This window comes from Eschrichtius robustus, chromosome 2 (assembly GCF_028021215.1).
Source record: "Eschrichtius robustus isolate mEscRob2 chromosome 2, mEscRob2.pri, whole genome shotgun sequence".
Lineage (NCBI taxonomy): Eukaryota > Metazoa > Chordata > Mammalia > Artiodactyla > Eschrichtiidae > Eschrichtius > Eschrichtius robustus.
Window position 1 is genome coordinate 14,233,162 of NC_090825.1, and position 25,021 is coordinate 14,258,182.

At 42.6% G+C, this 25,021-nt stretch overlaps 1 protein-coding gene across 1 annotated transcript in view; it reads right to left on the minus strand.

The window, feature by feature from the left end:
• Positions 1-25,021, minus strand: part of MYO10 (myosin X) — a 212,473-nt gene that overhangs the window by 78,631 nt on the left and 108,821 nt on the right. Inside the window, exons 5-14 of the mRNA XM_068535172.1 lie at positions 14,913-15,047; positions 13,379-13,503; positions 12,877-12,890; positions 12,675-12,759; positions 11,981-12,084; positions 3,730-3,859; positions 2,267-2,385; positions 1,175-1,321; positions 226-326; positions 48-114 (exon numbers count right to left, since the gene is read on the minus strand). Of these exons, the coding sequence (XP_068391273.1) occupies positions 48-114; positions 226-326; positions 1,175-1,321; positions 2,267-2,385; positions 3,730-3,859; positions 11,981-12,084; positions 12,675-12,759; positions 12,877-12,890; positions 13,379-13,503; positions 14,913-15,047 (1,027 nt within the window). The remainder of the gene's footprint in view (positions 1-47; positions 115-225; positions 327-1,174; positions 1,322-2,266; positions 2,386-3,729; positions 3,860-11,980; positions 12,085-12,674; positions 12,760-12,876; positions 12,891-13,378; positions 13,504-14,912; positions 15,048-25,021) is intronic.

Here is a 25,021-nt window from a genome sequence, read left to right on the forward strand (position 1 = left end):
AGCTGGACACCCTTGGGACTGTTAACAATTCTTCAACAGTGTGTTACCTTCTCAATCAAGTCCAGGCATTCTCCATTGTCTATCCAGTCAATATCTTCCCACACTAAGCCTTCTCTGTACAAAGATTAAAAAGGGCCAGGTTGTAGTAAAATATAGCTTCAAAACTATCCAATGTAGGCGCTCATTTTCTTAAAAAATTTGAAATGGAATTTGATGAGCGCTTACCTGCTATATTCCAGTTGTTCTAAAGAAAAGATATGCTTGTTGAAATATTCCTGAAGTTTCTCATTTGCATAGTTTATATTGAACTGCTCAAAGTGATTCACCTAAAGGGGGAAACCATTCAACAAGTGTCTTTAGAGCCCTCCCTATTACATAAAAAGGCCAAACAGCCACTATGGAGAACAGTATGGAGGGTCCTTAAAAAACTAAAAGTAGAGCTACCATATGATCCTGCAGTCCCACTCCTGTGCATATACCCAGAGAAAACCATAATTCAAAAAGATACATGCACCCCAATGTTCACTGCAGCACTATGTATAATAGCCAGGACATGGAAGCAACCTATGTGTCCATCGACAGAGGAATGGATAAAGAACACATGGTACATATATACAACGGAATATTACTCAGCCATAAAAAAAAAATGAAATAATGCCATTTGCAGCAACATGGATGGACCTAGAGATTGTCATACTGAGTGAAGTAAGTCAGACGGAGAAAGACAAATATCATATGGTATCACTTATATGTGGAATCTAAAATAAAAATGGTACAAATGAACTTATCTACAAAACAGAAATAGTCATAGATGTAGAAAACAATCTTATGGTAACCATGGGGGAAAGGGGGGGAAGGATAAATTGGGAGATTGGGATTGACATATACACACTACTATATATAAAATAGATAACTAGTAAGGACCTACTGTAGAGCACAGGGAACACCACTCAATACTCTGTAATGACCTATATGGGAATCTAAAAAAGAGTGGATATATGTATATGTATAACTAATTCACTTTGCTGTACAGCAGAAACTAACACAACATTGTAAATCGACCATACTCCAATAAAACATTTTTTAAAAAGGCAAAAAAAAAATCTGCAGAGAAACATATCCATGTTCGTTTCAAGAGGTTTGCTTAAGATTATCCCACTCGTTGGAAGCATACCTCAAAGTTTTCAAATCCAAAGATGTCAAGGATGCCAACAGATTTGAAGTCATCTTTGCCTTTGATTCTGCTGTTGATCTTCTTGATCACCCACTCGAAGCAGCGTGCGTAAAGTGCCATGGCCAAGGAGTCCCTGCTGTCTACTGCCTGTGGGAAGAGGAGACAGGGCCACGGTGCCCAGATGACCCCAGGCAGCCCAGACAGGCTAGTCCATCCCCGCCCCACTCGGGAGACACACTCACTCAACATCTAGCACCCCATGTCAAGTAAGCCAATACCATCTAGGCAAACACAGCTGTCTAAAGAAAGGGTAACCTGGAGCTTGCTTATTTACTTTACAGCAGGATTCACCAAGAATTCCTTGAAGTATCTGGCTTTCAAATTCAACTTTATACTGAGTTATAAGAAAGGATCTGAACCCGTAGCTACAAATTTTATCAGGTTTAAAACAATAATTAAGACCTGACCTCTCTCATTATCATCTTCTCATATTTTACTCTGTACACATAAAAGTTTTCTTCATGGCATGCTTAGCATTTTTACTTATCCAGTCAAGAAGCAGCTATGAGATGGGCTAGCACATATAAGAGGCTCAAGGCAGTAGCAGAAGCAAAAATAAGTAATACAACATACTGTTGCACTGTTTTCATTAATAATAATAATAATTATTATTATTACAGCTAATGTTTAATTCTTACTCTGCACCAGTCATTAAGCATTTAGCATATATTTTTTTATTATCATCCTTACTAGAATCCTATGAATTAGGTATAATTATCCTTGTCTTACAGAGGAGGAAACTGAGGCACAGTGAATAAATTTCGCAAGAACAAAATATAATAAGCCGAAGAGGCAAGACTCAAACTTGGGCAATGTCCATCAGGCCCATTTCTGCTAATGACTCTGCTACACTGTCTCTAAGAAGACAACTGAACCACTTTGTCTATTCCCCTCAGTGTGGATGTCTTCTTTATTTTGATCCTGAGCCAAACTCATTCAAATGGTTCACTGCAGCTACTTATTCGAATCAAAGCCACAGATCTGCAGATCCAGGAGCATCTTTAAAAGTTGCTTTGAGGGCCACACGCGTACCTGTTGAACGTTGAGAGGCGTAAGGATCTCCTCCCCCCGGAGGGACATGGATCTCTGGGTCAAGGCGTCTGTGAGCTGTGCCGGGTCCAGCCCAAGTAACTCTGCAGACCTGCCCAAGGCTGGGGAGGAAGAACAAGGCAAACGTGGACACACAGGCCATGGGACCCCGAATGGGTGCAAAGCCAACTCCACAGAGCGACACAGTAAAGCAGAGAATATTCCTAAGTCCCTCAGGCAAGACCTATAGGACACACGTTCTACTGGTAGGTTATTCACTCCTTTAATAAGTCTTCGGTTTACAGCAAAGAACCTGGTGCTTGGACTGAGTATGGTCCAAAGACCCTGAGGCGGGTTCCCCAAGACCCTCAAGAGGTTAGCAAGGTCATAACTATTTCAATAAATAAGACTTAAGATGTTATTTGATTTTTCACTCTCATTCCCTCACCAGTATACAGAAGAATATTCCAGAAGCTACATGACATGAGGTAGCCCAACACACTGAAGGCAGAAGCAGGACAATCCAGCTGTCCTCTGTTATATCAGATATTGTAAGAATTTACAAAATCGTTAGACAATGTCAGTCTTCACTGATTTGTTTTGGTTTGTTTTGGAAGATGGTCTTTCAAATAAAATAATGATATTTATTGTAATATATGCAATGGGTTTATTATGGTTATTTTAGAGCGAATTTATTTTTTTTAAACTGCCTCTGTTTTAATTTCTAATGCAGTAAACATCAACAGATATGACCCACGGGAACAAAAGCTCTTCAGAATTCTCTGTGATTTTAAAGTTATTAAGAGGCACTGGGACCAAACGTTTGAGAACGACAGGCCTCAGCCCTGGACAACTCTAGGGCTACTCTGAACTTCAACTCATCCAATTCCCAGCCTCCACACCCTTATCCACTGCGTCTATCAGAAAAGTTTAAAAAATAAATCACTCTAGGAAGATAACTGATATTGTTATGTGTATATTAACTCAAACTTGACAACACGTCTCTGTCGTGTGCTTCACAGATGAGAAGTCACAAGTATTGAAGGGATAAGTAACCCGAGGAAACAGCTTGTGGCAGAGCTGGGCTACGAACCAATCACTCTGGCTTGAAAACTGATGGTCTTAACCATTCCACTATGGCAGCCTTCAATAACCATGAATAGCTACGGCAACACTTATGCCTGATTCATAACATTTCTCCTACATCCAATTCTTGTCGCTCCTATTTCCTCTTATTGGGCTCACTGTCCTTCTTTCTTAGTAAACTTGAGAACACAGCCAGTAATCACTTGTCAGATGCTTTGACCCTTTATTAGCTGACCGTTCACATCAGATACAAAGTTCTGTAGCTCTTACTCAAGGGCTCGAAAAATTTTTTCTGTTAAAGGCCAGATAGTAAGGATTTTAGATCTATGTTTCCCATGAGGCAAAAGTCAAGGAAGTAAAGGCGGGAGGAGCAATCTTACCTGTTTTGAAGGAAACTTGTGCTCCACCAGCAGTGATAAATTCTATGTTCCCAAGATGTAATATACCAGCAAGCAACCTCAAAACTTCCCGAACTTCTTCCTTGCTAAACTGCATTACCTCCATTGCCGTCTAGAAGAAAATAAGGTATTTAATTTTTAATCTGTTTTCATACTAAAGAAAATGAAAAATGCTCATTACTCAGTAAAGTTATTAAGTATTATTCTCAAGGCAAGAAAGCAAGAAATAGATGTATGCCCCCTTTTTTAAAGATTTTTTAAAAATTTATTAATTCATTCATTTATTTTTGGCTGCGTTGGGTCTTTGTTGCTGCACGTGGGCTTTCTCTAGTTGCAGCAAGCGGGCTTCTTATTGCAGTGGCTTCTCTTGTTGCGGAGCACGGGAGCTAGGCACATGGGCTTCAGTAGTTGTGGCTCGCGGGCTCTACAGCGCAGGCTCAGTAGTTGTGGTGCACGGGCTTAGTTGCTCCGGGGTATGTGAGATCCTCCTGGACCAGGGCTCGAACCCGTGTCCCCTGCATTGGCAGGCAGATTCTTAACCACTGCGCCACCAGGGAAGTCCCGCCCCCTCACTTTTAAATGATAAAGACTTTACACGGGTACACATAAAAGAAAAGCGTGACATTAAGAAAGAATTGTAGAATACTTAGAGATAACCCAATCAGTAAGATAAAAGTAAATACCTGCTTTACATACAAGACTCCTATTTATGCCACAAAAGAATTACCCCAGAGTCACAGTAATGATGGTGACAAAGAAATACTTTTCCTACATGTATCAAAATGTAATGGAACATTTATTATTTTCCTACACATAAAAAATGGTGGTGGGGGGGATACTTCATGAGACTCCTCTAGTGTAAACTTTGGGGACTTGTCTTAATTTTAAAGGCAGTAGGTGGAATGAAATTCTCTATCAGGGGCTGGACAGATAGGAGAGTCTACTGTTCCTTTTATAAGAGATGCTGACGGAAAACCTGAGTGGATCTAGATCTGTCTTCCCTGAACAGTCATCACATCGCTATTTTCCATTTCTCCAAAGGATTTTTCAAGTCTTATTTTGGCCTCTGGATACTAAATGGAAGTTACCATAATGCTGATTTGGGAAAAATAAAAATAAACAGGCACCTACAGGGGCTTTGTTCCCCAACAAGTATCTAAGCTGAAGCCAGGCATCTTCTGAATCAGATCTAAGATTTGCTCATTTACTCTTATGAGTTGGGAGCCATAGTCTCATCAGAAAAATAGGTAAATACCCCACCTCAAACACACACACACCGCACACACGCGTGAACACACAACTGAGGACAGAATCGCTGGCTATACTGACGAACATAAGCTACAAAGAGAACTCGGACCCATAATTGTTACAATGACCACAGGAGATGGGGAAGAAGGAAGCCACACAGCCCTTTGAAGCCATAGAAACTGCAAAAGGAAATGACTGATTTTAAAATGTGAAGAGTTTAATTTCTTTACAAGGAAAAAAACAAAGCCAGAAACAAAGGGCAAAAACAACAGACAGGGAAACAGAATTAAAAGAAAAAAATTGTAAGGCAAGGAGCAATAGCTATATTAAGAGACACATGAGCAATGAAAATAAAATAGGCACTTCTTGTAAGAGGAAATGCAAATCCACAGAGAAATGTTTTCCTTCCTAGAAATCCAACATGCACAAATTGAAGAGAATGAGATAACTTCTATTAAATTAGCAAAAATTTTTCTGAATGATAAAATGGGTGAAAGTGAGGTATATATGCACTGGTCACTGGTAGTATAAGTTAGTATAATCTTTTTGGAAAACAAGATTATGGGACAGCACTGTGCTGGGCCACGTATGTACATAATCTTATAATGTTCAGAGAGGTTACTTAACTTTCTCAGGGTTACACAACCAAGATTCAAAGTCAGGCCTGATGAACCCAAAGTCTAGGAACTTACTGTCTATCCAGCTCTATGATTTTTTCTTTTTATGTCCTTAGAAAGTCCATCTCTTGTGTAATCTCCCTTCACTGCAACACTGGAGATTTGTTCTGAGGAAAATCTCAACAGGAAAGAAAGTTTTGTAAACTATTCACTACAGTGTTTTCTTAACAACACTTTCAGAGAGAAAAAAAAATCTAGCTCTCCTACAATCAGACAAGTCCAATATAGCAAATGAACTTGTTAGAACAGTATATAGTTTTTAAAGGAAATTATGAACATTATATAGAAACGATATTTATGATAGCTGTATACAAAAAGTAAAAAATTATTTTTGTAACTAATTTTTTCAAGAAAATCATCTGGGAGGAAAATCTACAAAATTAAAAATAGTTGCCATGTTACTGATGGTAGGTTAATGGACATTGCATTTGATGATGTCTTTTAATGTTGTTGACATGTTTTTACTGTAAAAACCAAGTCTCTCAATGGATGAATGGGTAAATAGATTGCTGTCTATTCAGTGGAATACTACTCACCAGAAAAAGAAAGAATTGAGTGATGTGTGGTTTGGATGAGTGAAAGAAGCTAGACACAGGAGAATAGATTCTGTATGATTTCATTTACAGGAAACTCTAGAAAAGACACACTTTCCTAGGTTTCCTAGGGCCGGGGCTGGGGCTGGGATTGTCTAGGAAGGGGGACAAGCAACCTTTAGGGTGTAGAACTGTCCTTCGGTTTGACTGTGGTTGTGGGTATACGGGTGCATAAATTAAAAATTCACTTTATACACTTTCCATGACGGCATTTTATTATAGGTACATTATAACGCAATAAAATTGACTACAAAAAATTAAAAGACAATGAATTGTTTAACCAAGGTAGAGAAGACTATCATTTCATGGGTACAGACAGAAACTGACACAAAGAAGAGGAACTATTAGCCTAGTGTTTATCAATCTTTAAAAGCCTACAGGAAAATAATTATTCAAATTTACTTATTCTAAAAGCAAAGAAATATGGCTAAGAAATACAGACTATTTATTATGCTCAAGACTTTTAAAACAGTGGTAAGGACCAAATCAGACCTCAGCAAAATAATTATAAAGCACCTATGCTGTGAAAAAGTTAATATTTTCCCTTTCTATGACTAAAGTTTTCCTCATGTATCACAAGACGTATTCAACACTAATTTATAAAAAATTTCTAAGCTCATTTTAGGATGACCACAGAAATGAAAATTTTCAGTTTAAGTCACCTGCCTGGACTCTATATAACACTAAAGAAGTAAGATCTTCCATAGACTCGTGGTTGCCACGGGTGGGGGGAAGGGGGGAGGGCGTGGGGGAGGGTTGGAGTGGGAGCTTGGGATTAGTAGATACAAACTAATAGATAAACAAGGTCCTACTGTACAGCACAGGGAACCATCTTCAATACCCTGTAATAAACCATAACGGAAAACACAAAAAAGAATATATTATATATGTACAACTGAATCACTTTGCTGAATCACTTTGCTGTACACCAGAAACTAACACAACATTGTAAATCAACTACACTTCAACTAAACAAAAAAAAAAATCTCCTCTATACCTGTGTAAAAAAAAAAAAAAAAAAAAAAGGATCTTCAAAACATTAGTTCCCAGTAGCAGACAATTTCAAACTGTAGAATGAAAAATATCAAAAGATAATCTGTGAAAAAAATTCTTGGTTAAGTTCTGAAAATACATACAAAGATTACATATGGAGATATGAAAGCAAGTGAATAAAATGGGCTCACTGTATGAACAAATTTGTGACTTCTTCACTTTCAAGTTTAACTCTAAGCGAATTAGTTAATTAGTTAGGAGTGTGGTGACAAGTGGCAACTGCATTAATCAGACCATGGGGTAATTTAATGGCTGCAAACAACTATCGCCAGCGTGGGCGCAGCGGCTAAACCCGCCAGCAAGTCTCCACTCATTGTCTCCTACTGTCCTATTTACAGTCTTTTTAGTAGCAATCTCCACCCCTTTGGCAAGAGTAGCCCCTTTAAGCCTTCTTTTTTAAAAAAATTTTTATTGAAATATAGTAGGTTTACACTGTTGTTAAGCCTCCTTATAATTATCTTTTCTCAACAATATGGCTCAAGACAAAAAAAAACCCTGGGAAATTCTCAGCACAGTTCAGAAGCGCTAAATAGCAATTTAGTTATAAAACTGGCACAAAGTTGTACAAAATGTTTTCAATAAAGTCTTTATTAAGCACATAGAAAACAGGTGACTGTGAAGGTGTGTGCCTGGCGGGGTGGTGACGACAAATACATGATAGAATCCCAACCGCTAAGGACGAAAGGAAGGAAGGCAGGCTTTTCACGCTAGAAACAAACAGGGAAGAGGGACGGATTTCAGGTCCAAAAGATACATCCACTCAGGGTCTCAGCGGTGAGGTGGGGAGCGCCATCCAAGGGAGCCAAGGGACCTCAGGTGAGTCGTGAACAAGTGAAATGAATGAAATGGTTGGGGGGAGGCTTGTTCTGGGCACAGTAAATCACAAGTTAAGGTCTTTGGTAATTCATTGTGTAATTTTATATTAGGCAAGATGATGCTATTTTATAATATAAAATTTGCTTCTACTCCCATATTTTCCAATACTGAACGAGACTGGGGTTTTTTAATTTTTAAAATTTTATTATTATCTTTTAAATTTATTTTATTTTTGGCTGAGTTGGGTCTTCGTTGCTCCGCGCAGACTTTCTCTAGGCGAGCGGGGGCTACTCTTTGTTGCGGTGCATGGGCTTCTCATTGCGGTGGCTTCTCTTTGTTGTGGAGCACGGGCTCTAGGCGTGCGGGCTTCAGTGGTTGTGGCACGTGGGCTCAGTAGTTGTGGCTCGTGGGCTCTAGAGCACAGGCTCAGTAGTTGTGGCGCATGGGCTTAGTTGCTCCGCGGCATGTGGGATCTTCCTGGACCAGGGCTCAAACCCGTGTCCCCTGTATTGGCAGGCGGATTCTCAACCACTGTGCCACCAGGGAAGCCCGGAAGGCGGATTCTTAACCGCGCGCCACCAGGGAAGCCCGAGACTGAAGTTTTTAACTGTGGCAAAACTGAGATATAAAGTCAGCCCTTTATTTATTTATTTTTAATTTTTATTGGGGTATAGTTGATTTACAATGTTGTTGTTAGTTTAGGTGCACAGCAAAGCGAATCAGTTATATGTATACATATACCCACTCTTTTTTAGATTCTTTTCCCATATAGGCCATTACAGAGTACTGAGTTCCCTGTGCTATACAGTATGTCCTTATTAGTTATCTATTTTATATATAGTAGTGTGTATATGTCAATCCCAATCTCCCAATTTATCCCTCCCCTCAACATGCCCTGGTAACCATAAGTTTATTTTCTACATCTGTAACTCTATTTCTGTTTTGTAGATAAGTTCATTTGCAGCCTTTTTTAAGATTCCACATATAAGCGATATCATGTGGTTTTTGTCTTTCTCTGTCTGACTTACTTCACTCAGTATGGCAACCTCTAGGTCCATCCATGTTGCTGCGAATGGCATTATATTGTTCTTTTTTTATGGCTGAGAGCCCTTTAAATCTTTATAATATCTGACTCACGAGGAGTCAACTTATGGATGCATGGGCTCACACCATCAAAAATCCATGGGTACACCCAGCAAGACCTAAATGGTCAGGAAACCCCAGTCCTGGTCCATGGCCAGGCACGCCATTAACATTCAATATTTGTGGAGTCAAAGAATGAAGAGATTATCACTCATCAAAGACTCTTGTTACTCCCCCACGCAATTCATCAGCCACCATTCTGGTGTGTCAAACACAGGCAGTAAAAATAAATTAGTTGCTACTACTGACTTGAAATAGCTTCATCCTGACTCAACAATTTATAGGGCAACTTGGAAGGCTGCGAAAAAAATGGCTATGAAATTTAGCATATGTTCACCATCTCTGCCCCCGGAAAAACCAGGTTCCTTAAAATGGCTCAGGATCCCTCACAGGTACATATTTATATTAATGTCAGTTGGTATCAATAAGGAATTCTAAAAATACATGAATTCTTAATGAAATAAGCAAAATTCTTAAAAGGTCCTATTGCCAGAGTATACTGACATTAAAGTTGATAAAAAGGAATAATGGGGGGTTTTTTTTAGTAGCTGAAAATACCAGAGGTGACATTTTCATATGTAATTCACAGAAATAATCTCTCTCCATTAACATTTTAACACATGCTTCAAACAAATGTCCTTGAGTCCCAATAGAATGTGGTCCCTTCCCTTCCTTTAATCTCAAAACCTCTGGGAAAAGGAGCTTTATGGAATTAAAGTATGAAGATACAAATTTAAATGGTATTTGATTTTGGAAGGAAATAAAGACAAATTACATGATAAAACAACATAGCATAATCTATTATGCTAATAATAGCATAATCTATCCCAATTGTCTTTATTTCTTCAGCAGAATGTAGGGATTATATATATGGACACTAAAAAGCAACTGCAAAGTAAATATTTAAGAATCTATAAATAGAATTCTTATAAGTCTGTTGTGTACATTCATTATGTCAATTTCATGTGTAAATTTTTCTTCCTTTCTAGATGACATGTCCTTTCATCGTAGGACCAAATTTCAAATGCCAAAACCTATCATTTCAATTTAAAAATAAAAGCTAGCAATCACTGAAAACAGGCCAAGCTCCACAAGCTTCCTTATAGCTACGAGAAAGAGCAAACAACTGTGAATCAGAAAACAATGCCCCAAGAGGAAGCCATCAGAGTACCCTCTCTCCAGGCACTCCCAGGACGAGGGAGGGCCTCCCTGCCCACTGGCTCACTGTGGCCAGTGAGCTAGTCAGTATGGCCCTGCAGTGACACTGCAACTTGAATAATTGGGAGTCTTTCTACCACTGCAAACGACCACCTTCCATCACAAAGTAAATGGAGAAAGCTCGTGTAGTTAAAGAAGTCCAGGGCGCCAAAATAAAATTGAGAAAGAAAATTTTCAATACTTAAACATCTCTTGAAGTCCAATTTGCAGGGCCAAATCCTATGCCGCCTAGGGTAGGTACACAGCAAAAGGTGCTGTCAGTGGGAGGCTTTTTGTTAATAGGATGAAGGAATGAGAGATGACAGAGACACCTCTCTATGTTATAAATGGCAGAATGCGACATCTTTAGAAGAAAGGCTGAGAGGAAGATGATCACGATATTATAGCCTCGTCTGTTTTTAATTTCATTTTCAGTTTAAGGATACATACATTAGATGTGGGGAAATGATGTGTGATATATATCCATTTAAAAATATACTTTGATTCCATTCCACGAGGCATTCTTATGAACAATCTAGAAAAGTAAATGGGGATATAGAACCAAGTTGTCGACAACAACTGGAAAGACAAATCTGGGTGCACGTAAAGCAGTGACTACCTACCTGCCTCCTGGTTAGAGTGTGGGATTTGGAGTTAGTTAGACTGTGTCTAGATACAGGCTCTATTAGGTGCTGTGTGTGGTTAGACTGGTCACCAACCTCTCTGAGTCACAGAACATAGACAACCATAGTTCTACCCTCACAGGGTGGTTAGAAGCAGAGAGATGGTAAGTCCACAGAGTAGGCGCTCAGTCGGTGTTAGCTGCATTTATGATGAATCAGTTCTAGATCCGCTGACTCCAAATGCTGAACTAACAACTCTGGCAAAGGAACTGAGACCACGCTGATGAAATCTACCAGCCCCACTCAATCTGGTGGGGCTGTTAATAATGTTCGATGACCAGGCTTCCTAAATGCAGTCACTTTATAACAAAGTTCCGGGAAATTTGAGAACTGCGGGAAACCGCACAGGTCCACACTGCAGAGTCTTAAAATGACCACTTCTGTGTGATCAGAATCGGTTACTAGAATAAGTCTATGAGAACAGGATGAGACCCGAACAGTCACCTGGTCTAATTGTTGACAGATTTCTTTTTAACTGTAGAACCAATTATTCAAAAAAATTTTTAATTGTAAAAAGCCCCGAAACAGAGGATCTGCTTTCTCCAGTCCCAAACCTGTGATTTTTTTTGTTTTGCTTTTCTGACCACTATTCCAAGCCAACCACCCATCCGTCCTCAGTGTCAGACATTCACCCATCTTCTAAAGAGAGAGGATTCCCTTCCATGACTTGGAACAGGAAGAAAGGACCTATTCTCGCACAGCAGTACAAATGTGATTTCTTTTTTCATTAAAAAAAATTTTTTGAAGCAGAAATGAAAGCTGTCACTTTCTTTTTTTCTTATTTTGGTCACCTTTAATAAAGGAAAATAGGAAAATAACTTACAATAACTTCCCTAAAGGATTCCTGGTCACTGATTGTCTTGTCTCCTACACATCCAGATTGATTCAAGTAGTGGTAGTTTTCTGGCACAGATAAATAAAATTCTTCTACAAAAAGAAAAGGAAAAACACAACATCAGTATTTGACTGGCCAGGGTAAGACATAATTTAAAAGAGTTTCCACTTGCAACTTTATTTTTTAAAGTGCAAAAATAATTCTATGCTCCTAATGGTCCACTATTAAGATTAAAACATTCTCTCTTAGTCATCATCTAGGGAAAATAGAATTATTAAATTCGATGGGATGGAAGAAAATGTTACTGAAAAAAGTAACTGATGAGGATCCTGTGTTGACTGGTGTTTTAAAAATCAAATGTTTAGAAATTAGCGTTATTTGGGTGTGACTTAAAAGTAAAACCAGTTGTAATACATTATGTATTTTTCACAAATATTCTTTAAATCAGAAAAGAACTAAGATTCCAAAACAAACCAAAAAAATTCACGATTTCTCTATTGATGATTTTCCCCCTGCGTTATCTGGCTCTAAACGAACGCAGTGTCTTTGGTGAGCTCACACATTTCGTTTCAATTGGTGGAAGAGCAACAAAGTCCAAACAGATGTCTCCTCATTCACAGATGGGTTTAAAGGCAAAAGGAGCTGCTAGCGCGTATGTCTCTGCAGCTGTCCCATCACTCACCTTTCTCTTCATGCTCTAGCCCTGCCAGCAGCGCATAGAATATGTGATAATTCCTTTCCCCGGGATTTTGTCTTACTACTCGGTTCTGTGAAGAGAAATCAGATTTCTGTTCAGAGATGTTTCCTCTGCTTAATGACCATGAGCCAGTAATTGCCAAAAAGTTATTGTGAGAGATAATGTGAAGTAAATCACGTTTACTTACTTTTTCTAATAAATCTTCATGTGAAAAGCAATGGCAAGTCAAGGAACAAAACAAGGATACAGGACACTCAATTAGTCTTTAGTTTTCTATTCTTTGTTGCCCAAGTAATTACAATTTCCTGTGTCTTGGACATTGAGACTTCTGGTGCAAAAGGTAAGCAAACAGAACAGACTGCTTCATCAAAATCCAATTTCAGACATGACACATGTACCCAGGAAGTATCACACTAGTTAAAGAATTGATTTCAAACAACAAATATATGATGTTTGGTTAGGAGTCCAAATTTGCAGATTAGGGACATGATATCAGAACTTCCCCAAAGAAAGATGGTTCCTTATCTCCTAGGATAATTAACAGGTCAAGCACAGTAATACTGGAGAAGTAACTAGGTAGAACCAGAAAGAAACGTTTCATATGCTATATTGGTCCTTAGGATAAGCAAGAACAGTTTCCACTAGAAAGTCACAGTACTATAGACCAAAAGCTAAACGAAACAGGATACAATCTACGATTCTCCCGCCCTGGATATTTCCCTTCTGGCAGATGTTCAGCTGAACAAACTTCCCGAAGCGACTGGAGTTGTTGTTATACACAGTCTTGGCGTTGCCGAAGGCTTCCATGATGGGGCTGTGAAAGAAGCCAGGACAGCAGCGAGTGTTAATTAGGGTCCATCTAAAACTGGCAACGACAGTCCTCACCGATGGCAAAGCAGACAACTGCAAGAAAAATCTGAAATCAAAGGGACCAATGGCCATCATGTTTATTTACACAAGAGCCAGATTTTCCCAGCACTTGCTGAAATGGGTTTATAATGCGTGTCCATCTCGGGGCAGAGAACTCGCAGCTGGGTGTGCGGGCAGAGGATGCTACAGAGAGTCAAGGAGACCACAATGGCTGGTCCCCATACAGATCAGCCTATATACGCGAGCCAGGGGTTGCACAGGAAAAGCCCCCACTTGAATTCTAGGAAGTGAAAAAGTCCCAGCCCTGGAAATTTCACCCATTTGTTGTATGTCCCGGGGGAACATACAACTTCCTTGGGTCTCCTCCGACTGTAAAATGTGGTCAGACTAGGTCAGGGGTCAGCCATCTTTTTCTGTAGAGGATCAAACAGTAAATACTTTTGGTTTTGTGGGCCATGTCGCCTCTGATGCAGCTACTCAGCTCTGCCACTAGAGCTCGAAAGCAGCTGTAAACAATACACAAACGAGGGTATCTGTGTTCCTATAAAGTTTTATTTATCAAAACAGGCCGAAGGAGGAAGATGAAAACGGTCTAGAGACGGATGGTGGTGATCGCTGCACAACAATGTGAATGTACTTCACGCCACTAAGCTGTACACCGAAAAATATTGAAAGTTATACATTTTTTGTTATGTGTATTTTAGCACAATTTAAAAAATAAATTTTGAAGGCTAAAAAAACCAAAACCCGAACAGGCTGCAGGATACCGGCATCAGGCTGAAGTCTGCTGACTCCTGGACTAATTTCTAAGTAATAGGACCTGGAAAGTCCCTACTGGTTCTAAAACCTTACATGGCACCAATCAGACACAGGGCAATTACACATTTTAATTAGAATTTCAGAGGCTACTGCACCATGGCCCTCTTTCAAAGCTCTGAGGTCACTGCCATTGATGTGGCATTGTTCTGCAACATGAGAGGCTATACAGCGCCATTGCGCTCATAAGATGCCTCCAAAGATTTGACCACCAAGCCCTCTGTGATGTGGTGGACGGAGGCTGGAATTTCTGCCGATAACGAGGCCTCCCAACAGCCAGTCAAGGGCTGCCAGGTAAGAGGCAGCTGCAGAATGTGCCTCTCACTCAGTCACCAACTCAAACGTGGTGCAGCGATGGGGGCTCAGGTCATTCGACATCGCTGTGTGTGTGTGGAGACTTTTCCTTGAGGAATCGTGAAAGCCAAGTGAAGAAAAAGAGAAGAGAGAGCCCCGAGTCTCAACTCTTCCTTAAGTAAGCCAAACGGTGAGGAAAGTGAATCCTATTAGTTGGAAACGAGAAACACGATGACCAAATACCTGCTCTCAAGAATGGCTTGTTCAACGCACGACGTCTTCTCCTTCGAGGACAAGTCCAGAGACTGCTGACTGATGGCTGATAAAAACTTGAGGATCAACTTAGTGCTTTCGGTCTTACCTGCCCCGCTTTCACCACTGAAAGACAACATGCAGAAATTTGTGCTTCTAATTAAACAAAAAACAACAACAAAAAAACCCCCCAGCTTGGCCAGCGTCAGTCCAATTCGTCCACAGAACAACTTTTCTTTTGAATTTTTGAATTTTAATTATTTTTTTATACAGCAGGTTCTTATTAGTTATCCATTTTACACACATCAGTGTATACATGTCAATCCCAATCTCCCAGTTCATCCCACCACCACCACCCCCCTCCGCTTTCCCCCCTTGGTGTCCATACGTTTGTTCTCTGCATCTGTGTCTTTATTTCTGCCCTGCAAACTGGTTCATCTGTGCCATTTTTCTAGGTTCCACATGTATGCGTTAATATACACTATTTGTTTTTCTCTTTCTGACGTACTTCACTCTGTACAACTCTTGAACAGTGGGAAAGAGCTCAAAGTGCTAAGTTACAGAGAAGAGTCCCTCCTCCTGCCAGCTGTGTGGCCTCTGTGTTGTCAACGACTCCCTCAGCCTAAACAGAAGGTACCACCTTCACGAGGCTCAGGTAATAAGAGGGACAGTGCCTTTCGTGGCAGCTAAGCTCTGCAAAGGCCGGGATTGGTGTTTTGTTCACTAAAGTGTCACAGACCCCTCAACAGTGCCTGGCTGGCGGCAGACACTCAGTAAGCATCTGTTAAATGAATGAACATGTGAGTGGTAACTTTCTGGTAAATACGCACAAAAATGCAGTCATTCATGAATAGTGAGGGGACAAGGGAAAGACCCTGCAGGTGCTCGACCCACACTTGGGCACTTTATTCCCATAATAATCCCATGAGGCAGGCGGCGGCTAAGGGCCCAGCTCAGAATTGAACAGCAGGTCTGTCAACATCCAGCGTCCTGCAGAGGTGCTGCTTCGGCGATGATTAATGAAAAGTGAACAAAGCAACCTCGGGGCGCTGGAGCTGGGGAGAGTGAGGGGCGAGGCAAATGAGAGGAGTTAATGGGATCTGAGCTGTGTCATAAAGGGCCGGCAAACGTCAGCCAGGCAAAGAGGAAAGCGGAAGGATTCGGGGTCAGACGACCCTGCGAACGAAAGCCGAGAGGCCAGAGGAGCTGCGGGAGGCCTACAGGGGTGGGATTCTGGTCTGGTCAACTGGACCGAGACCAGAGGGGGCAGAGAAAGGGCAAAAGGATCGAGGTCGATGGTTCTGAGGCCACCACAGGAGACAGAAGGCGAAGGCCAAGCCCATCAAGGTCACCCCCGTGAGGAACACAGCTCTGAGGTCGCGCTCCAGAAGGACTGCGGGTCCCTCAGGGAGACCAGCTGCTGTTATGATCTAGGCATGTGGTGGTCAGGCCATGGACAAGTACAACCACGCAGGAGATGAAAGGGAAGAGACGGAGATGAGAGATCTGGAAGGAGAGACCCAATCAATTTTGTGCAAGGCACCTTACTCGGTACCGCAAGGAGAACAGAAGCAGTAGAAGGGCAAAGAACTTACAAGAAAAGTAAACCCACGGCATAAGTAACGGTACACGAACACCAACACTATCACGGGGTAGCAGGTTCACAACTGCTCAAGGGGGGGAGATAAACAGATGAGGCCTCCACAGGTTCTAACGCAGCAGCCCCCGCTGAGTGTCAGGAGCTAGGAGGTTACGAAAGAGGAATTTTGCAGATAACACGGTGAATGATTAAGCACATGTAATAAAAGAGAGGGAATGACTCAGAGGTGACACCGTCAGCGCCCTGCTGGATGCTGCAGGCCCAGGGGAATCTCCACTGATCGAAGCCAATCACGGTCATTCCATTCCCTGCGCAGGTGATACGGTGGTTGGCCGTGGGCAGGTGTCAGGATGCCAGCCAAAGAGACTTAACGTCAAGTGTGCTGAGGCTCCTGGGGAGGTATGCACGCGTGCGCGCGCGTGCGCGCACACACACACACACACACAAAGAGACCAGACAGAACGTCCCTCTGGCTGCAGACGACAAATACTTGGGAATCCACAGCTATCTTGAGATCGGAAAGCAAAAGGCAAGACAACAGAGAAGCACCCAGTGGGAGTGGCTGAACCCACAACCCTGACCCCGCCCCTGCCTTGCCGGCTGAGATAATCAAGGCCCACGCAAGTGACACCAGCTCTGGTGGGCTCTTCTGTTATCAGCAACCAGAATCTTCCCAGGGCGGGGCTGAGCATTCATCTCTGCGTATCTGGCACCTGCCTAGCCTGGGGGCTGGCACAGAGGAGACATTCAACAAGGGGGCACTGAATGAGTAGCAGGAACTAAGAGAAAGTTGCAAGAAGAGATTTAAATAATTCTCGATACTTAAAAATATATATCCCATCTACCTAGCAGTTACATTTTGTTAAAACAAACAAAACCGAAAGGGAGACGTTCTCTGGTTGTAACGTGTGAGGCAGAAGTCATGTTTTACACGGTCCCCAAACCCACCTCTGTATCCTCCAGCACTCAGAGGTGGATGGCATTTCAACCTCCCTTGCAGGAAGGGCAGCGATCGGTAACCTGGACCGAACGTAGCCAACTCAACAAGAAGGCGGCTGAACTGAGCAAGGGGGGTATCCGCTATTTCCACGTCGGGTGGCTAAACACCCTCATGGTCCTCTGGGCTTCCTGCCTTCCAGGTCTGCCGTTTGGGTGCCCTCAGGGTGGCACATCTCCAAAACAAAGCGATGTGTGGCATAAAGTCAAGTCTCTCACCTTCCCACGTGGGGCTGTGAAATAGCAAGAAATAAGCCACTCCTGTGTTACGCCTCTGAGATTTGGGGGATGTTATGGCAATTAGCACAGCAATTAGCCTACTCTGACGAACACGGTAATAATACAGCCGTGGAGAAAAAGCTGTTCAAATTGGACAGCAGAGACTCGTCGAGGAGAAGAAAACCCAAGATTTGCATTGTCCTTCACCCCTCAAGGATACTGATCTACCTCCAGCTTCAGCCCACTTTTTTTTCTCATTGTAGCAAATTTTCTTCAAGCATCTTCTTTAAGTACATCTTTTTTGATACCTAAGTAAAACTTGAAACAAAAATGAAACTCGGATTTGTACAACAGTAGTTCTCAAACTTGGCTGGACATGAGAATGACCCGCTGTGTCCCTGATCCGAACCTGTAAGGGTAGAACTCAGTCATCAGTATTTTAAAAAAATTTCCAGATGATTCTACTATGAAGTCAGGGTTGGGAAGTACTACTCCTGAGAGCAATTTCACAGAATTCAGATGGGATTGCACCAGGAGATGAAAAAGGTGACTGTATATACGAGGTTGTGGAAGTGTGGCATGAACAAGGCAAAGAATATAAATAACTCACAAATTGTTAAAACCCAGAAATATGCCAGATGTCCCCAGACATTAACATCAAGGTAACAGGACTCACTTTCATTTAACTCTCCTCTTCTTCCTCCCTCCCCTGCCTGTGACTTTAACATTCCTCATGAAAACATTTACTGAGGGTCACAAAACGTGATCTTTAAAGCAATGGAGGGACATCTCTGCAGGTATTCCTTCCTTCCCGAAGGATCCGTGTGCCTGCTGTGTGTCAGGCTGCACTGAGGGCTGGGAAAACGCTCCTGAAACAAATGGCCACGGACAGTATTTATGACCCAGCAGCAGCAGGAGATATCAAAGAATCACAAATTACAGTTAATGCTGTCAAGTATAAATCTCAGGGGATGGGAGGATTCATAATTTAGATGGAGGGCTCAGGTTCAGCGAAGGCCTTTCTGGGGAAAAGACATTTAGACTGAAATGCAGAGACACGCACAGGAGTTAACTGGGTGAAAACTGAAGGACGGGGAAAGGAGGGGGGAGGGGAGGGAGACCCTCCCTTTCCTGCTTGAGGAAAGGGCTTGGAGCCTTGGGGAAAGGGAGAGCAGCCTGCACAGCCAGTCGGGAAGGGAAGGGGCTGGGGTCCCACTCAGAGGCCACTGCTTTCCAGTCAAGTATGGAACTGGTTCTTTTCAACAGGGGAGGGGAGAGGGGCTGGAGATGGAGTTTCACTGCCAATGGCCAGTGATTTAATCAATCGGTCAAGCCTATGTAATGAAGCCTCCATAACCCCAAAAGGACAGGGTTCAGAGAGCTTCTGGGTTGGTGCACACGTGGAGGTGGAGAGTGGCTCCCTGGAGGGGGCAGGGAAGCGCCTCCACCTTTCCCACACCATGCCGTGTGCACCTCTTCCATCTGGCGGTTCCTGAGTTATATCCTTTTATAGTACAGCGGTGATCTAGGAAGTAAAAATGTTTGAGTTCTGTGTGGTGCTCTAGCAAATTAATCAAAGCCAAGGAGGGGGTCGTTGGAAGCTCCAACCTAGAGCTGGTGGGTCAGAAGCACAGGTGACAACATGACTGGCATCTGAAGTGGAGAGAGTGGCAGTCTTGTAGGACTGAGCCCTTAACAACCTGGGGGATCTGACGCTGTCTCCTGGTGGAGTTAATTGCTTGGTGAACCCGCTTATACACGCTATGTGATAATACAGCATGTATATTATAGCATTATAATGGTATAATGACTAAGCATATACTCCTTTGCTTACCATACCACAGAACTATAAAGCCAGAATAAATTACATAATGAAATACAAACAAAATATAACACCAGTAAAATCCAAATTAACAAGACTAACCTAACCCCCTGGTTAATGCTGTTTTGCGCAAACTGAAGCGCTCCTGGCACTGAGACTGTCCACTGCTTCTCCTGTGAGCCCGGCAGCCTCTTCCACCACGGGCGCTGCGATGAGTCACGTATTCCACCTGGTTCCTTTATTACAGCCTTGATAAAACATTAACTCATACAGCAATCATGGTGTTAATTCACCTTCACTTACAGCGAACACATCACTTACATATCCAGTCCTGCATTTTTCTCATTAGCCTGTGGCAGCTACAGTCCTAACCCTTGGCGCCAACATGACCACAAACACAAACATGGGCTTCAGAGAAAACATGTTCACCCAGATGAACCAAAATGAGTTGATACCGTAAAAAAAAAAAAAAAAACTTTTTAAATCGTGAAAATGAAAAAGGGAAAGAAAAATAACCAAAGCACTGATATGGGGCCTCAGAGGCCATATTAAAAGTTCTGAGAATTTTTCGTAGGCAGAATGGAAAGTCTCAAGACAGTTTTTAAGCAGGAGAGCGTCATGATCGGGGTCAAGGTTTTAAAGAGTCACCTGGTGTGGAGTGTGGAGTGAGGAGGGTGGATCGAGGGAGACAAGGGAGGAAGCAGGAAGTGAGGGCAGAGGCTAAGGGGAGGGGGCAGCAAAGAGGAGAAGCCAGCAGCCCCCAGATAGACGGTGGAAGGAGGAGGGAGGGGACGGCTGGCAGCCCTGGTCTGGGTGGTTGGTAAGTGACAGGAAAGCGGGGGAATGACTCGGGAGAGCCCAGGGAGCTTGCATGTGGGATCTTCCTGGACCAGGGATAGAACCCATGTCCCTTGCATGGGCGCTGGTAACACAGCGGTTCACGTTTATCAATACTCATCGAACTGGATATACGAGATTGGTACAGTTTACCGTAGGTAATTTGACCTTAATTGTTGGGGGCAGGGTGACTTCTAGATCCAAGAATGACTTCCGGATCTCAGGCTTGGGACCTGGTAGGATGGAGAGTCCACTTGCTAAGAATGAGAAGCACGAGAGGAGGAACGTGTTTCTGGGAGAAACTCAGGAGGGACTGACGAGGTGCCACCCCTGAGATGCCCATCAGACACCTCCGTGATGATGCCTCAGGGTGCCTGGACACACGTGTGGAACTCAGAGGAGAAGGTGGCAGGGGAGGCACTGAAGTCTGGGGAGTCATGCAGACGCAGAGAAGGAAAGGCAGGCTGGTCAGAAGATGAGGACGTGGAAGACGACGGAGGAGCCCGGAGAATGAGGGAGAAACCAGAATGATGGGGCAGCTCAGAGGAGGGCAGGGCAACGTGTGGAGAAGCGGGGCTGGAGACAAAGATGCATCTTTTTTTTTTTCAAAGATGGAACATACTAGAAATTTTTGAGTGATAATGCTAATGATCCAGTAGAAAAAAAGAGGTCCAAGAATCAGGGGCAGCGAGGCTCAAAGATGGAGCAAAGTGCCCAGGAAAGCAGGGAGGAAGGATCAAAACACACCTGAAGGAAAGGGCCTCTGATGGCAACAGGACCCTTTATCCACCCCACAGGCTAGTCTCCCCTCCAGTGCGGGTATCGGCCAACTGTGGCCCCCAAGTCTGCCCTTCTGCGTGTTTTTATAAATAAAGTTTTATTGCAACACAGCCTGGCAGTTCACGTGCGCTCTATCTACGAGCACTTCCGCACTCCAAGGGCAGAGTCGAGTAGCTGTCATGGAGCCGATCTCAGCCACGGAGCCGAAAATATGTATGTCCTCCCTGGCCCTTTACAGGATACCTCTGCTGACACCTGACATTCTCCATCCTGTGAATCAAATTGCCCTGATTCATGTGATTTTCTCAAAATATATACTAATCACTCCACTGCTTGCTACAAGACTTTGGAAACTTCTCTACTGCCTAGAGGATTCGGTCCGCAGGTCTTAGCATGCAGGACAAAGCCCATAAGGTGAGCCCCTGCACCAGGAAGTGGCACTCTGTTCCGAAACTAACACAGGGAGACAGAAGTTCATGTCCTGTGCCTGTAGCTCATGCTCAAGTCTCCTTGGCAGGTCCCTCAACAGCTCCGAGCCTCTGCTCCCCCAGAGAAGGCTTCTGGTCTTTCTCAATGAATGGCAGTTCCCTCCTTGCCTTTCAAACACCAGTGCCTTCATGTCCTTAGCAAATCCCACACCTTACAGGCGTACCTTCTATTTGCATATGTTCCTTGTTCTTCCACATGTTTTTGCAAGTGCTTCTGTGCCCTTCCTCCCCTCTGTGCCTGCTGCTGTTCCCACGTACCACTGGGCTCATGATCACATGTCACTTTCTCTGAGATATATTTTCGATTCCTTGCTGAGCATCTATTGCCATCTTCTCTGAACAACCATGTACACATTTCTATTTTAGCATTAGGCAGGCTGTATTGAAATTACTTATTTACATCAGTTTCTTCCCATCAAAGCAAAAGTTCCTAAAGGGCAGTGATTGGGTCTTTTCTTTTTTAACAAGGTAAACTACCATTTGATATGAGCGTATGGCATGCCCCATGCCTTATTCTGGCTGGTGCCCTTCTGACACAGGATGCAAGTTTTGGTCACTATTCCAATTCAATTATTTCTAAAATACTACTAGAATAGAAAAAGACCAAACACCCAATTATTATTCCAGAATATAAAAGACATAGTTAAGGAAAACAATCACTCCAATTTTGGAAAACCAAAACTTCTGCCAAGCAAGCAGAGGTCCCAAACCAACAGTTGTTCTGCCCACCCATCCTTTGATTGACAGCTGTTGGATGTTGGCCCTTCTATCAGACACTGTCCTGGGCAATGAGTTGCACAGATGAATTAACCACAGGCCTTGCCGACACTACATTAAAAGTTCATATATACTGAAAAGAGAAAAACAGACTAAACAAAATAGACTAAACTCTGCCTGCCCCAAATTGATATTAACTTAAAATGTACTAGATCAACCAAGATCAAAATCTGACCTTGTCAGTTAGATTTAAAAAAAGCTCATGGAAGTTTTAAACATATATTTATATTTTAGAAACTATAATAGCATAAGCATTGGCTTAAACGTATACAAGAAGGGTAAAATAAAACTGGAGCTTAAGAGAGAGAAACTCTTGAAAGTGAGACCAACAAAAAAGGCTTGGACTAGAATCCACGAGACTAGCAGTGACACAGGCTCGTAAAGTGAGAGAAAAACTGATCTACGTGGGTCCCTGCCTAATTCCAAATAGGCTTATTTTCTGGTTTCATAGGTAATTAGCATGAAAGTTTTGAAAGTAGTAACATGTTGCAGCCACCAGGGGGCAGACCATGCCTGAGGAAATCTAAATAGGGCTACTGTACCCTACAATTTCTATTTTTAGACTCAATTTTCTCTTAATTCCCACAGCCCCAAGCCCCACTAAAAAAACTGCAAGAGGTCTATTAAAAACCAAAACACATTTTAATGAGAAATCTATTCTTAAAGGCGCTGTTTCCTGAGTTACTTTAGATAAATACAGTTACTCTTTTCACATCAGCATTACACAATGAGAGCTTTCTGTCTGGGGTCCCCTCTTCCTTCTCCCTCCCGGCTAGCCCCGCCTTCTTTTTAAATACCATAGTCTTTGGCAGGAACATGCCAACCCCTTTCCGTTTTATTACACACACATATATATGCATGATGATCTCATTTGATTTTTCACTTTCTTCCCAAACTGCTCTGTCTAGCAAGTGATATATGAGTCATGCTCTCATTTTTTTCCACTGAAAGTAATAAACACAGCCAATTATCGATGGCAAATATTTAGGTACCTAAGTGTGGAAAACAACTTGATCTTCCTAAAATAGATTAAACTCTTTCTGTTAATCTTATCAAACTATATTCTGTATGCTGAAATAGTGATCTTAAATTCTAACTCCTGAACTTTAGTGAAGTCATCTAAAAGAGCCCACAAATAATGCTTCTAGTCATAAGGCAAGTTAATTAATTGGGAAGGTGACTCTTAAAAGCTCTGTTTTTATACTAAGCATTAGCTTCATTTTTGATTAACTGCAAGTTACAATGATTCATATTTACTGAAATGGATAAATGCACAGTCCCTCTATCCAAGTTGTTTCTACAGCCCATGAGCACCGTTAAGGTAATAAAGAGGAGAGAATGTATCTGCCCAGGTGCTTCCCTTCCCTTAAAGAAAGTAGCTGACAGAGGGAGGCAGGGAGAGACAATATGAACGTGTTCTACCTTGCACGTTCATATAATTCCGATTTATTACAAACGAAGGACCCCAGAACAAGAGTAATGGGTAAATATTGCCAACAAGAAGAACACAGTCCCTGAAAGGAGCTGTGTGCGTGGCACCTGTAGGCATCATGACAGCGCCCGTGCCAGAGCGATGCCTGGAAAGTCCACAGCACAGCGTCCAAATGCACCGGAAATGTTGCCCGTTATTTCTCATCCATCTTCAATCAGATGCCACGTAGGACAGTGTGAGCACCTCCCAGATGCCCTCCTTTCTCTCTCCTGGAGTTTCAAGGAGGGGCCTCCTCTGGCATGTCTGCCCCCGACTCCCTCCCCAAAGGAGGTGGTTTCTCTAGCAGGTGAACTGGCGGGAAGGGCTGGCCAGCTCCTCCCCATCTGGGAACTGGTTTCGACAGTGGTCCTGGCCACCAGTTACCTCTCTGTACCCCGACCAGGTGGGCCAGTCTGTCTGCAATTCGGGGCTCCCGATTGGCTGGCAATTCGGGGCTCCCGATTGGCTGGGAGTCTACAGCTGACATACGGCACTCCATCTGCCTCCTGCGCCTTACTTCCAACTGGGTCAGAAATCCGGGGGCAGAGAGGGTGGGTCTTATGTGTCATCCTCCCCAAATCCAAACAGCCTTTCCCGTCCCCTTGAAATAATAGTAACTGTTTCGCCACAAGTTGGGAAAGAAGATTTTGACATCTGTTTTCGATGGCTTTCTAGCCCCATCAGCAGTTTTAGTAACACTGTCGGGTCTCAGTAACAGCCGAGCTCCATGAATGAGTGCCCAGAAGGACACATGAGTGAAGGGCTTGGACGTTCCATGGCACTCAGCACATCTGCTTTGGATCTCATCCGGGGGTGTTCTGATCATCACCAGAACATGATTCCAGTGCAAATAACAGGAGCCAATAGGATGTCACTAGAATGCAGGCGATAAGACCTATTTGAATTACTCAATAAAAATTAAATATCTTTCCCTACTGTATAGCACAGGGAACGATACTCAATATCCTGTAATAAACCATAATGGAAAAGAAAATTAAAAAAAGAATGTCTATACGTGTATAACTGAGTCACAGTGCTGTACAGCAGAGGTGGGCACAGCATTGTAAATCAGCTACACTTCAATCAATCAATCAATCAATCAATCAAATA